This window comes from Onychostoma macrolepis, chromosome 22 (assembly GCF_012432095.1).
Source record: "Onychostoma macrolepis isolate SWU-2019 chromosome 22, ASM1243209v1, whole genome shotgun sequence".
NCBI lineage: Eukaryota > Metazoa > Chordata > Actinopteri > Cypriniformes > Cyprinidae > Onychostoma > Onychostoma macrolepis.
In genome coordinates, this window is record NC_081176.1 from 22,742,338 (window position 1) to 22,757,817 (window position 15,480).

General features: G+C 38.7%; 1 protein-coding gene across 9 annotated transcripts in view; it reads left to right on the forward strand.

Annotated features, from left to right (window-relative positions):
* The window catches only part of dennd1b (DENN/MADD domain containing 1B), a 106,089-nt gene that overhangs the window by 53,856 nt on the left and 36,753 nt on the right, over window positions 1-15,480 (forward strand). For 6 of the 9 annotated variants that reach the window (XM_058761829.1, XM_058761831.1, XM_058761830.1 and 3 more), the window contains 5 exons: window positions 1,978-2,031; window positions 2,768-2,878; window positions 9,308-9,408; window positions 11,637-11,682; window positions 13,186-13,287. In XM_058761829.1, coding sequence (XP_058617812.1) covers window positions 1,978-2,031; window positions 2,768-2,878; window positions 9,308-9,408; window positions 11,637-11,682; window positions 13,186-13,287 — 414 coding nt within the window. Of the gene's footprint in view, window positions 1-18; window positions 1,245-1,977; window positions 2,032-2,767; window positions 2,879-7,739; window positions 8,552-9,307; window positions 9,409-11,636; window positions 11,683-13,185; window positions 13,288-15,480 lie in introns of those variants that run through there. The other 3 variants (XM_058761838.1, XM_058761837.1, XM_058761834.1) reach the window with 3 other exon arrangements.

Here is a 15,480-nt window from a genome sequence, read left to right on the forward strand (position 1 = left end):
GAGAGGGATGAAAAGAAAGCGAGAGAGAGAGAATGGAGCAGTTCTGAAATTTGGAGCCGCTGCCCTAATCGCATGGGAGACAGCTCTCCAATTTTGCCAAATAAACCAGCTCTATTCTTTTTTTTAAAAATATGGCAAAAAACCCATCCTGGGTCTTGTTGTCAGTGTTTTTTTTTTCTTTTTTTCTTTTTTCTTTTCTGGAAAACAATCAAACTTGCTAAATGATTCATGCTCTTCCACTCTGCTGTATTCTCTTTTCAAATATCAAAAGTTTTTTTTTTTTTTGAATTAAAAGCAAAAGGCAATTATGCTCAAGAAATCTCCTTGATGCTCTGCCCATTAGCCTACATTTATCTTTTTATTTAAATATGGATAAAAAATAAACACAGCACGCTTGAATATCTGCTCAAGAACATTGCATTAAAACATCATCCAGTGTTTTTTATTCAAGCTGTAATATTTTAATATCACAAAATTTAATTTTATATTTTTGTTCTTTGCATTCACTGGATGTCATATAGTTATAAATGAATATAAATTAATTAATATAATTAAACATTAAATAAACTCTGCATTATAAAACTAGTTACTGATATATAGTTAAAATGTTATATGTTTTATATTAACGTAACAATCATATATTGAATAAATCTAAAACGTATTTATTTTTCACACTACATTAAAGTAAGTTGACTCTAATGAACTTGACATCACTAGTTATAAAGCTTGCTGTTGCTCAGGATTAGTTATCAACAATTTGCCCTTAGCTTGTAATCTAAAAGCCCATCAGGTCATCCGAAGGGGTTTCTTGGAATTGTCTGTACCGTCTCCCAGCAGGTGGTGGGTTCACTAATCACCGTCATGTTCCTCTCTAACTTCTCTGAAGTTAAAATGATTGACAACATGAAATGTTTGTTCGCTATTGGAATTTGGGAAAGCGGGTCTTGGTGATAGGAGATGTTTCCATCAACACTGTGTGGGCAGTAGTGTTTAAATCCAATGTGTGTGTGTGTGTGTGTGTTGGGGAGTGGTGTTGGGTGCAGGGTCTGGGATTCTGATCACACTACAGGGAGCAGCAGACAGAGCACGGTGATAACAAGCACTCTGATAATGTGTGATTTTTATAAACATGGCTGCAAAGTGTTGGCCACCGCCAGCTGGAACTGCAGTCCACGACACGGAGGGCAATCAGCTGCTCGGTATGGGAAAATAAACACATGTCAGCACATGAAGAAGAGAACTTGGTCAGTTTGCTTTATTGATGTCTTCAAACTGTTTATATTCGTACGATTATAGCAAAAGCACTCTGGACACACACATAGAGTGCAGATAAATGGTTTCTGACATTGCACAGCACTTGGTTCGATTGCTGGAGTCATGTGATCACAGCATCCAAGATGAATATTTGAAAGCGTCTTTGAGTATTAGAGGATGCTAGTCGCACTTGTATTTGTTTGTGGAACATACGCAAAGGCAGCAAAAGTTGAACCTATGTGTGGAGCAACAGATGGGTACTCTTTACGCATGACGAATCGCGACCCAGCCTTGGGAAAGAGCAGAGCGCGCTACACAGGCAAACAAAAGTGCTAAAGTTAGCAGGCAGCGTGGGATCTTTGCTTCGGAGCCTCTTTGATCTAGACATTAAACTTGCTCGCCTGTTCAAACGTACGCCTGGCAGACCCCTCTGATACTGTCAGAACAGAGCAGTTGGCTTTTGTACCTTAATAAAGACTTTCTCTCCGATGCGGGGAGCCTCCTCCGGTAGTGTCCACAGGGGATCGACGTTTGTTGACTTCATGTATCCGTATCTGTTGTCTGTATGTATGATGTTAACAAGCGCAGACATAGTTCAGGCCGATCGCGGTTTATTTAATGGTTGTGGAACAGACAGTAAGTTAGAGGTTCTATAAACACTAAATACTGGAAGGTTGTGTAATGGTGACCTTATCTTCATATTTTCTTGTCTGTTTTCTGCAGCATTCATACTTCATAGCTCCTGATATTATTGGACTCCCCACCATACCTGAAAGTGTGAGTATGTTTAACCCAGTCACAAATACAGAGGCCCCAAATCTAAGCCACACTTAATGTACGAATGTCATTGCACTACATATCAGATCAATTGACTATTAGTAAAACAAAGCATGAAAGAAAACAATATCTAAAAAAAAAAAAAACATAAACATAAAACATGAACCAAAATATAAAAACAGAACAAACCAAGAAGCAAAACAAAATCTGAAACAAAACATGAAACAATACAAAATATAAAATAAAACATTACAAGCATAAAACATGAAGCAAAACCAAATGTAAACCAAAAGATTTAGAGAAATAAAGCATAACAAGAGAACATTAAAACAATACATGAAACAAAACAAAAATTAAAAATTAAATGATACAAAATATAAAATGAAACATAGAACATGAAGCAAAACAAAATATAAAACAAAACATGAAACAAAACATTAAAAGCATGCAACAATACAAATTATAAAACAAAATGTTGAATCATAACATAAAGCATGACGCAAAACAAAATATAAAACAAAACATTAAAAAACAAACATGAAACAAAACATCAAGCAAAATGTAAAGCAAAACACGAAACAAAACAAAATATCAAACAAAGCATAAAAAACATGAAACAAAAAATTTAATGAAATTGAATAAAATATTGAATGCAGTGGCAATCAAACATTTTTAGCTGTGACTTGTGTAAATACCATAATTTCTCTAAATCAACCATATTTTTTCCTCCTTCTAGAGAAATTTAACAGAGTACTTTGTAGCAGTGGATGTGAACAACATGTTGCACCTCTACGCCAGCATGCTGCATGAGCGACGCATCATCATTACCTCAAGCAAGCTTAGCACTGTGAGTTTCTGCTGTCATTCTCATTTACATATCAGACAGCTTTCATGTTACTTGAAATATTAATATACATTTGTTTTTATACAATACATTTAAAATAAGTCTTTTGGGAACCACCAGGGTTATTTTTGTATATATAGAAATGTTTTTAATTTGTTTCTAATTAACATAGTATGTGATGGACGTATTTATTTTTTGCTCCCAGGACTTGAAAATTTTCACACCGGTGGAAAATGCAGAATCATAGTCATTATTATGTAGATCTTAATACACTCCCTGCTCTCGAGGGCTACATATTGCCAACTACCTCATGATACGATGCACATCATAATAAGTTGTTTAGATGACCTGCTTCTCATTAATTAAACAGTAAGAAAGAAAATATTTATGCAATAATCTTAAACAACTCAAAAATGACTGTACACTGATTCGGTTCTCTCTGTTTTGGCATTTTTTGGGGTGTTTCTGTGGGCTGAAGTCTGTTAGCTTTAAATTATCACTTACTGGATCCCTGACTCTTCCACATATTTTCTGTCTGGCTCTTCTTGCCTGAAAAAGGGAGTGGGCGCTTATCGCACGGGGGCGGACGATGGTCCAAACTTTCACGACAGTTGGTGTAGAAGCGGCGAGTGATGTCATTCGCTCCCTATCTCTCTCCGATTCCCCCCCGGAGCATCTGCGGTGCGCTCGCCGACAGTGCCGGAAACGAGGGGCTCCCCTCGGACCCTCTGGCTCCGGAGGAGGCTGTCAAAATGACCCTATCCGTGGAGTATTTCACTCCTCCGGGCTGCCGCCTTCATTCCGTGTGCTCACTGACACGAGGGGTTAGAATGTGCAAATCATTAGTCTCTTGGGTAAATTGTTTTTTTTTACTCTCCCATAACTTGATTTACTGTTTTGCAAGATGGGAGCGTGAGTGACCTTGAGTTTATGAAACTAATATGCCAAAAGAGTTACTATGAAGACTAGTGATATTAAGGTTCCACCTCAGCGAAGACTTTCATAATCTCAAATCCCAAAACCATCCGTCGTCTTCTCAAGAGCCTTGGGAGTTCCAAGGAACTATAGGAAGACACATATGGTCAATTTTGCAAAGAATTCGTAGACACAAGTGAAGACATGGCCAATTTCCTGAATTGTTCAGTGAGGGCATATGACAGTGGCCACGGTGTGGTCAGCCTACCGCTACCGTTTCTCCAGTGAGCCAACGGGATAAAGACAGAGAAGGAGAGAGGAAGAGAGTAAATGCATTATGCATGCTGCCAGCGGACCCTGAGTGTTCAGGCCCCTAGTGAACCTGCTGTGTCAGTCTAGCAGAACATGGCCGCACACTTGCCTGTATTGGAAAGCAAAAGAATAAATCATGATCTAACAACAATGCATCAGTTGACTTATTGCTGTTTTGTGACCAGAGGTAAGGAGTACCACTGTTTTAAAACCATGTCGCAGGCTCCGGGAGGCAGCCGCCCATGCAGTCTTGTCATATGCCAGTATAATTGTGCTGCATCAGGATCCCTCTAACTAGTCAACTGGGAGGCCCTGGTGCGTTTCATCTGCGAGACCCCCTCGGCCGGCCCCGAGTCTTGACAGCCGCCTTCTCATCATGCTGTCAGTGGTATGCTAACAAGACCCGATCCCGTCTTTGCCTGTGGTGCTAGCCACTAAGGTTCCTTTCGGCCTCACACTCTCCGCTTTTTTTACGCTCTACTCAGCAATGCCGTCTTATTTTTGTTCCTTCTTCAAGCATCTCTCTTACCACACCTTTAATAGACATTTTATCTTCCTCCGGCACTTCCTGTTCTCTTCTTTGTGGTATCGTGTTGCAGTGGGAGGTGGATTAGTGGTGTTTGGCGCCCTGCGCCCTACCTCTACCTTTTCTTTTTTTAATGCCACATCCTTGTTAGCGATACACCTGTGTCGGCGCCCCGCTCTGAGCCGTGCGTTTGTCAACAGGAGGGGAGAGCGAGGCTTGGTAATTGGGAAACAAGGAGAGGGCCAGGGGAGAGAAGTCTCGCAGGTAGCAGGAGTCAGCGCAGACTGCGGCGCTGTCACCCTTGTCAGGGGGAATCGCACCTCTAGTCTCCAGTCTGCCCCAATCACAGATTCCACTGTGAGCTTTGTTGTGCTTATCAAAGAACGGGACTTTTTTTTTTTTTTTTTTGGTCTTTGTCTATTCTTGGAGAAGTTGCCATGGATATTTTTGAACCCAAGCTTCTCCCTAGATGTAGGGAATATGTTCGTCAACTTGTTTACATAGACAGGGTTCACTGGAAAGGTGTTACAAAGCATATCTTTATACTTCATCTGTGGAATATATCTCAGCAAGGCAAAATGGTACAAATGTACTCCTAGAGATGAGTGTGAATGTGGTTTGATTGTGAAGTGAGAGTTCTGTGACTGTCACCTGATTGGGCAAATCCCAAGTTCACTGAACCAAGACAGCAAGATCCTTCTTTTTCCTTTCCCCTCAAGAGAAATTTGTAGGTCTATTTCAGGGCTTCTAGTGTGCTGCTTAGTAAAATAAATTGTGTTGCTGACCTTGTTAGAGTCTTTCAACTTTTGCCTTGTCATTTTTTAATAAACAGGAGTTTAATTAATTTTTAAACAAATCAGCTCAGCCTTGAGTGTCAGGATTTTTATGTGTTCTGAAAGAAAATGTTATGGTATTTTAAATATTTTTTTGGTTGCACTTTATTTTACAGTATGTACACTTACATGTACTTACAGTGGATTTACCTAAGAAAGTATTGGGTAATATAAGGTAACTACATGGCCTAAGGTCAGGTTAAAGGCCGGGACACACCAAGCCGTCTTCAAAGAACTAGCGACAACAAAAGCTGACGGTGCTGTCGCCTCGTGTCGGCGGAGTCTGGATCAAAAAGCTGTGCTTAAACACACCGCACAGACTACAGCCAACTGCAAACTAGCATGTGCTTTTTGCACCTGCGTGAGAGGAATTAACTGTCTATATCAGCAGCTATAAATAGTAGTCGTTATTTAAAATGAGAAACCGAAACAAGGACATACGAGATATACGTAGATATACGAAACGTAAACGTATTTTCAATATCAGTTATGTTGATAACGTTATTAATTTTAAGCGGCTCATGTTGTTATGAAAATATTTGCATATTGGAATGCTTGGGAAAGATCATGTAACATTAGAACAGCCTTCTGTCTGTGCTGCCTTCATTTGCCCGTTTTCATCACTGTTGCTTTAATTCTCGGGCACTGACTCCTTCGCTAAACTGAACATCCAATCAGAGTTCTCACTCGCCCCGTCGGCCCTGACACTGATTCAACTTGTTGAATCGGACAAACTGCTGCCAACGTGAGCCCGACGAAAGCCAATGAGTGGAACACACCAAACAAACATTTACATTACATTTACATTTAGTCATTTAGCAGACGCTTTTATCCAAAGCGACTTACAATTGGGGAATACATCGAGCGATTAATCTTGAAGAGGCAATCAGACATACGAAGTGCTTGCAACACCAAGTCTCAGACATTGTTCAAATAAATACAAACTACCAAAGGAAGGAATAAGTAAAGATAATTTTTTTTTTTTTTTTTTTTTTTTTTTTTTTTTTTTTTTGTATATTTATTTATTTATTGTAGATTAAATGTTTTAAATAATGCGTGCAAGGGTCCACCGCCATGCTCTACCCTATGCACTGGCAGCACATCTTCATCCCTGTACTTCCTCCTCACCTGCTGGATTACTGCTGGTAAGAGCCGTGCTGGTCTCACATGCTTACACAAATGTCTCATTTATATCTCACTCAAGCTTGGGCTGTGCTACTTTCTGAGCTTTAGAAAGAGCTTTTTTTCTGAGCTGTATGATTTTGTGCTTTAGGCATTTTGAGTGAGTTTATCAAGCTTTTACATTGATGTTTGCTTTGTTCGTCAAGACGGAATTCACAGAAATTGTTTTCTGTGCTGATTACAGGGAAATCTGTGAAATTCTGTGGATTAGGGTCTGATAGTACCACATTCTGTGTCGAAACTATTATCATCTTAAGCCAAAATATTTAATAACAAGCACATATTGGGCAGCAGGAACTTTCAGCAGTCAGTTCTATGGAAATCTGTTGCTTTCTGCTTAATGACAGATGTTGATGATATGTATTTAATATTATAAAACAGACATAGATAAGTCTGAATAATTCATTCATTTGTATATTTATTTATTTATTGTAGATTAAATGTTTTAAATAATGTTCTATATCCATCTATCCAATACACACAATATTTTTTAATTTCAAACCAGCATGTCAGATGCTCACCGACGGCCCAACGTTGGCCAACGTCCGACCGTCAGCTTGGTGTGTCCCAGGCTTAAGGGGTAGATTCAGGGTTAGTACCTAGTTATTACCCAGAACTGGTCTTAATGAAACAGTTGTAGAACTGACATTGCATTGGTTTTTGTGTAAAAACCCTTTTCATGAAAGGATTGTTTTATGTGCTCTTTGGGATTCTTTAGAATGGCATTATTGGTTTTTTGGGTCTATTATATTTCCAAAGACGGATCCCTTTGTATAATAGCGAAGACCCCCACTTAACACGTCCCCAGCACGTTCATTACCGCTAACGGCAGCGGTAGCTCACAGGTCTCGGCAGGGTCCAGCCCCGCATCCAAACAAACCGTAATCCAGCATTTGTTCTTGCGGATGACTTCTTCATTTAAAAGAATATCAAGCATACCTTGCCTTTTGTGGCCATTTGGCTTTCTTTTCGTTTGGCATGTCTTCATTAATTATTCATAAGACCGCCAAATATTTTATTAGGAGCAGCACTCCAACAGTGCATTGTGGGTACAACTGGAGATTTAATGGCAGCGATACAGTTATTCTGAACTTTCTCTTTAATTGTCACAGAAAGGAGGTCATGAGTGATTTTCTTGTTGGATCGCGTACGCTGTGATGAATCCCTCGTTTGCGAGCAAAACAGCTCGTGTGGGAAAAATATCAAGAGTTAATTTGTTTTTGAATTCCACCTTTTAATGTTTATCTAGGTTTCACCACCTCCTTTTCATGCCCTCATCTTTGAAAGAAGACGGCACAGCTTCACTTTCAAGTCAGGAATAAATCAAGCCAATTGGGCTTGTCTGCGGACATTGTTGAATTAATTGGAATGCGCCATTAGGCTTTTTTTACCCATCTCTACATGGCACGGAAGGGTTCCCCTCTAAGAAACTAGACGACAGTCTGTTCGCAGTCAAAGAAAAGTGTTTCTTTGCAGTGTGATGACCTCTCAGCATGATTCATTTATTGGACCTTGAGATAAAGGGATCTCGAACAGAACGGGTCTCAAAGCTTTGATATCAACCAAACTTCAGTTGGTGAGAAATGCCATAAATATTCATTTCTTTCTTCTAAATTACCCGGACGAAATTAGATCTGTCACAACTAATGCTTTTCCTTTCTTTTCAGAGAACTGCACAACAAATTTGCATATGTTATAATGCACGGCACTAAATTACTGTTAATTAAAGCTGTGCTATTTCTTGACTCGATAGGTCACGTCTTATCCAGAGCGGTTGCGTTCGACCACAATGTCACAGAACTCAACAACAACACTCAACCAGCCTTACCCATCACGGACGTATACAGAAGTGATTCAGGATTAAAGCTGATCTCTTTGAAGCGAACTGTTGTGCCACGGCCAAGCTTGGTTGGTTTCGGTGGTCAATTGTGATATTGTGTGTGTCAGTGAGCAGGGGGTCTCTTGATACTTCCGAGCCATGGTTCACACATTACTGGAAGCTCCAATTGTCAAGACCCCTCTTCCAGCCCCTACTCCCCATGGTATTCCAACAGCTCACAGTCTCTCTTGGCTAACTCATGTTTCATTCTTTGGCAATTTGCCCTAATGAAGTCCCAGAGGAGCCTTCAGACCTCTGTTCTTTTTCCATATTTAATCATGTTATTTTAATCTGGAAGATGAGGAAGCTCCGGCGTGTGCGCGTGTGCCACATAGGTCATTACAACTGCTAGGTAGCCATGAGGGGGAATCAGGGTGTGGTGAGGGGTCACTTGGGTGTTCACTCATTAAACATCCACACCAGCATCGTAATTAAGTGCTCGCTTCTTGTAGAGTCTGATTATTTACTGTGTGTGTGTGTGTATAACAGTAATAAAGCATCATTAATTTTGTATCGCCACTGCACATTTGACACCTTGTGCTTTGGTGTATTTTCAGGCCCTCGATTGATGCCCTGATTTTGGGTTTGAACCTGCGCATTTAACATCAGAAAAGCGAAAAACAAAAGCGCATGTTTAATCGGCTTGTGATGTTAAGATAAAAAGAGTAACTGTCTAATGCTGCCTGCTCTCCTGGCCCACAATAAACGCAATCCCCTTAAGCTTAACGCATTAAACGGTGGCATATGAAGGAGCTCACATGTCTGTTTTTTTTTTCTTGTCGTAGTTAACTGCATGCGTGCAAGGGTCCACCGCCATGCTCTACCCTATGCACTGGCAGCACATCTTCATCCCTGTACTTCCTCCTCACCTGCTGGATTACTGCTGGTAAGAGCCGTGCTGGTCTCACATGCTTACACAAATGTCTCATTTATATCTCACTCAAGCTTGGGCTGTGCTACTTTCTGAGCTTTAGAAAGAGCTTTTTTTCTGAGCTGTATGATTTTGTGCTTTAGGCATTTTGAGTGAGTTTATCAAGCTTTTACATTGATGTTTGCTTTGTTCGTCAAGACGGAATTCACAGAAATTGTTTTCTGTGCTGATTACAGGGAAATCTGTGAAATTCTGTGGATTAGGGTCTGATAGTACCACATTCTGTGTCGAAACTATTATCATCTTAAGCCAAAATATTTAATAACAAGCACATATTGGGCAGCAGGAACTTTCAGCAGTCAGTTCTATGGAAATCTGTTGCTTTCTGCTTAATGACAGATGTTGATGATATGTATTTAATATTATAAAACAGACATAGATAAGTCTGAATAATTCATTCATTTGTATATTTATTTATTTATTGTAGATTAAATGTTTTAAATAATGTTCTATATCCATCTATCCAATACACACAATATTTTTTAATTTCTATATATAATTTATAATTATTATAAGTATATACATTTATAAAGTATATGTGTATATATGTAACATGTACACATATACAGTGTATGTATGTGTATGTATATGTGACCCTGGACCACAAAACCAGTCTTAAGTCGCTGGGGTATATTTATAGCAATAGCCAAAAATGCATTGTATGGGTCAAAATTATTTATTTTTATTTTATGCCAAAAATCATTAGGACATTAAGTAAAGATCATGTTCCATGAATATATTTTGTACATTTCCTACTGTAAATATATCAAAACTTCATTTTTGATTAGTAATATGCATTGCTAAGAACTTCATTTGGACAACTTTAAAGCCGATTTTCTCAAGTATTTGGATTTTTAATTTTTTTTGCACACTCAGATTCCAGATATTCAAATATAGGCCAAATATTGTCCGATCCTAACAAACCATACATCAATGGAAAGCTTGTTTATTCTGGATTATGTGCTGTGTATATATGTATGAGAAATAAAATTTTAAAAATGAATTACAATTTTAAATAAAGAATTAATATGTAAAATTCCCTTAAAATAAAAAATTCCCTTAAACTATAAAAAAAAATTTAAGTACAGGAAAATGAAAAGGTCAGACTTCTGTTAATCGGCCAAGCAGGTACATTCTCAAAATCTGGCCAAACTTTAGGCCATTAATTGGCCTGGCCGATATATCGGTCCATCAGTAACATGGAGTTTCTGAACATGCAGTACTACTTTCTGAAATACCCCTCATCCTAATGAATATCTTTCACCATGTCTGAGATCTCAAAGGGTTTATGAAGGACATGATTTATTAGCACTAATGCCACCACACCAAGTCCAGCATGCAAGCTCCTTTTTTTTTTCCTTTTACCCATCAGGAACATATACGGCTTGAGAGGCTGACTGATTTCCGTATGCCGACTGTGGGCTAAAACCGTGACCACACTCTTAACTTACAGCCCTGCTCTATAGCTACCAGAACGCCCTATACCCTTAAATTGATGGACTTGTGCTGCCATGCTTGACACCAGAGCTCCTCAGCAAATATTTGTGGTCTGATATAAATGCAGCTTTAAGAGTTGCGCCGTTTTCCAGTCCAGCCCAGACATCCGAGTCGATTGATCATATTTTAGCTATCTAATTATAAAAAAAAAAGCATTATCATATTATAAGGCTGTGCATCGCTCATAATGGGCGCTATTAGAAATGATGGGAATTAGGCTGTCATAACAAAGTTACACTCATGGACAACAATGACGTGACGGGGCTCACCCCGTGCATGTGCGTGCGTGTCTGCATGTCAGCGTGCCTGCATGTCAGTTAAATCCGTGGCCTTAACAGATGCAGCGAGGGAGACTGTAGCTTATTAGCCACATAACCTGATTGAGCGAGCACTGTAGCGGCTACCCAAACCTATCTAATTACACGGCCCTGCCTCGCCCCGCTCAAAAGTGACGCTCGCCAATTACACTAATCACCTTCAGCGCTCAAAAGAGCTCGTTCCGGGAAACGGCTGAGAACGCTATTAAAGTTTTGCTCGTGATGTATGTCAATTTACGGCGATCCTCATTTGTTATTTACTTGCAGTGTTATATTTGTTCTGTGCTACTTTTTGGAATTATTAGTATTTTTAAAATGCAATAAAGCATTTTTATGTTGCTAATGACTGTGGTTTGTCTCTGTTTCCAGTGCGCCCATGCCATATCTGGTCGGAGTTCATCTCAGCCTTTTAGAGGTACGTCACATAAATCCACTGTCAGCAGCCATTCATCATCCTTAAAGTGTTTTACTAGACGTTTGATCAGAAGCACTACTGCTACCAGTCGCAGCTTTCCGATATTACATAAACCATCGTTATTTATTTACTTTTTCACTCCGGGTCACTTAAAACCAGCCGTCCCTCTGGATTCAAACCATCTGAGATGCTAATAATGCCCATCTACTTTGATGCATCATCGCCGAGCGCAGGGAAACCTACAAAAATTGACACATTGTTTTTTTTTTTTTTTTTGCTTTTCATCTCCCGGGCGCCCATGAGAAATGAAAGAGCCGGAGAAACAAAGAGATGGTGCGTTCAGTTATTGAGAAATGGCATGTTGGTTGGAGGTAGACCTATAGCTTCACGCGCAGATCTGATAGGGCTGACAGTCGCGGCGGTGCTGGTGTTTATCACACGTTCGCCCGCTGACAGTCCTCCCCTCCAACCCTCCCTCCCCAATCCGGCTGCACGTAATTAGACCAAATCAGCACACGGGCCGCCGTAGCAGCGACTGTCAAAAATGACAAACCAGAAATTTTTTACACACTTGGCTGTTTCCCCCACCTGCACTGGAGGAATAATTATTGGATTTGTCGCCACTACCGTGACTACCATTGTGTGGAAGCATTACACCGCTCAACACAGTGGTGCTTGATTCAACGTGCCTGAATAGTTTTATTATTTGGTTAGGTATTATGTATATATTTCATAGTTAAAATAGTTGCAACACTTGTCACAAATAAATACAAAACATATAATGAAATAAAACAATGTGTGTGTATATATGTGTGTATATATATATATATATATATATATATATATATATATATATATATATATATATATATATATATATATATATATATATATATATATATATATATATATATATATATATATATATATATATATATGTATATATATATATATATGTATATATATATATACATACATACATACACACACACACACACACACACACACACACACACACACACACATAGTGGGTTTTCTAAATTAATTGTTGATGACTGATTTCAGTAATGAATTAATTTTTTTGACTTTTCAAGAATGATTCTGTGAACCTTTGTGGCTGCATATATGAATTTAGAGTAGGTTTGTTTTGTTTTAGAGAAAATAACTCAAAAGCTTCATCTGGTTTCATTTATGAGAATCTGGTTTTTGCATTGTTAACGCAATCTATTTAAATCTTGCCTGCTTAGTCGTTACATATAGGTTTTGACATTGAAGGAAAAAAAAAAAGTATATAATGTGCTCTGAATTTGTTTGGAATTTAACACTGAAAATTTATTTTAGCCTCACAATATTTTTATTCTGCAAAAAATGTTAGTTTATACAAATGCTTTAAATAAACTACTGTTGAAAAGAGTATTTATATATCACATTTAGGCTATTAAAATGGTTACAGGAAATAGGAATAGGCAGGGCGGTGTGTAACACAGTGTGTTGCGTTTTCAGAGAGTAAAGAGCAGATCCCTGGAGGATGTGGTCATTCTGAACGTGGACACAAACACCCTGGAAAGCCCCACAGACGACCTGCACAACCTGCCCAGTGACGTGGTGAGTGTCCCTAAACACACGCACGCACACACACACACGCACGATTACCTAGAAATCTAAATGAAGACACACCATAGACGTCTACTGTTTTTGTATATAATTCTAATTACCTAATTATTACTACAATTATTACTATAGAATGCTAAAGAATAATGTGCATTTTTAAAAAACAATATTTACTTAGAGCCCTTTTTCCAAATTATGACACATCTGGATGTTCCCAAAATGAGGTTTTGTCAAAAATATATTGTGAGTAAAATAATACATAAAATTTTTATATAAAACTAAATAGTTTTTATATAAAACATTTTTTTAAACACATAATATAAAATATATGAATTGAATATAAATATTTCCCCAAATGGTAAGTTTCCCCTAATTTTGCTTTACTTTAAACTTAAAATTGTTCCCAGAAGTTAATGAAAGTAAATCTACACACACTCACACACTTACATTACTGTTCTCACTTTTTTCTTTTGTTTTAAGCCCACTACACACACACACACACACACACAAGAACATGATTGTCATTTTCTCCCGTTCTCTCCTTCTTGTTTTCACCCGCTTGCACATTTAAACAAACAGTCTTTCTCTGGTCAGAGGAACACACCGCACTTCTGTCCTCTCATCATTAGCAGACGCAGCCGCGGATCCCCAAAAACCGTGCTCTGTAAACTTGCCCCGTGACGTTAAACGGCTGTCGCAATTCGCCGGCCATCTCTGTGAAATTCAAACTCCTGCCTTCATCTCTCTTTTTTTTTAATCTTTTCTTCTTTCTGCCTGCCCAGTGGCACATCTCTCTAGAAGTCCTGGATTTTCTGAAGGCGCGGGGAAGAAGGGGGCCAATTATTAGATCCTGCTTTTCTGCCACCTGCCAGCGCCTTCTCTCTTTAATTAATGTTTAGGTGGCACGGTCAGTGCAACAGGAAGTGCATCCAGCGTCGGGGTCAGAAACACGTCTGTCATCTGTCCTTTTGAACATAAAGAAACGTGTTTGTGTTTTTTTTTTTTTTTCTTTTTCTGGCATTCTTTTTTCTGTCCCACTGGGGGGGTGTTTTAACACTCCTATATGACTCGGTGGATCCCGCTGCTGTCTGTCCAAGCAGAAAAAGCCAGCCTGTTCTGTTATGCCATCTCAGCACTGGCATCCCATTTGTAAATTAAATTGCAAACCGAGAGCGTCGTAAAAAAAAAAAAAAAAGAGTCGGGTCTTTTGAAACTGACGGAGGGGAAAGAAAAAACCTCTTTGTCTTCATAGCGTGATAAATTAAGTGGCAGCTCCATGTTTGCTTTGATCCTCTCGCGCAATTTTTCATTGACTAATGATAGAACGTATTCTGCATATCATGTTAAATTACCCCACCTGAATGTAAATGTCACCTACAATAATATATTTATCACCGCAAAAAATTCATTTTTTTCTCCCTCTGGTTATCATACCTTTGGGGATATTAAAATTCATAACTCAAGGAATATGTTTAAACCGAGAAAAGCTCTGGGTTTATTTTTCTTAAATTGTCTGTCACATGGCGTTTGCTGCAAACTAAAGGACAAGTTGATTCAATTTAATTGAATCAATTAATTTGATTCACTTTTTTCTTTTCATTATTTAAATGCACATTTATACATTTATTCTAGCCTCAAAAAAAATCGATGCATTTTACAACTATAAAGCAAAATATAATATAACTGACCCTGGAGCATTTCTTTTTTCTTTTCTTTCCTCCCAAGTCTTTTATTGATTCAAGCCGAACCTTTTGAGATTCATCTAATTAAGTGTTTGAAGGCTCTTTTTTTTAACCATGTGGACTTTATTATTCAGGGAGTCTGACCACTAGACCCTCTCTCAGACGGGTCAGGGGTGACAGTTGTCCTGAATTACCTGCCCCTTTTTTCAGACGGGACCCTATGCTGTGCTCTCCGCTGTCTGTCACTTAATGGCAGTTTTTCCCAATTTCACACATAATATTTTAGATTTATTGACTATTAGAAATGCTACCACGCCAGTAGCGATTCCGTTCCGCGCAAACCTACGGATTTTACAAATAGAGATAATAATTGAGAGGATGTGGCGAACGTTCGAGAGTGATTTCAGACATGCCTTTTTATTAGAAACATCAGATGGAACGGGGTTGAAAGTCCACGGATTGTGTTTTTGGGTTGCGCTTTTAATCACTGCGCTTTTTGAAAGTG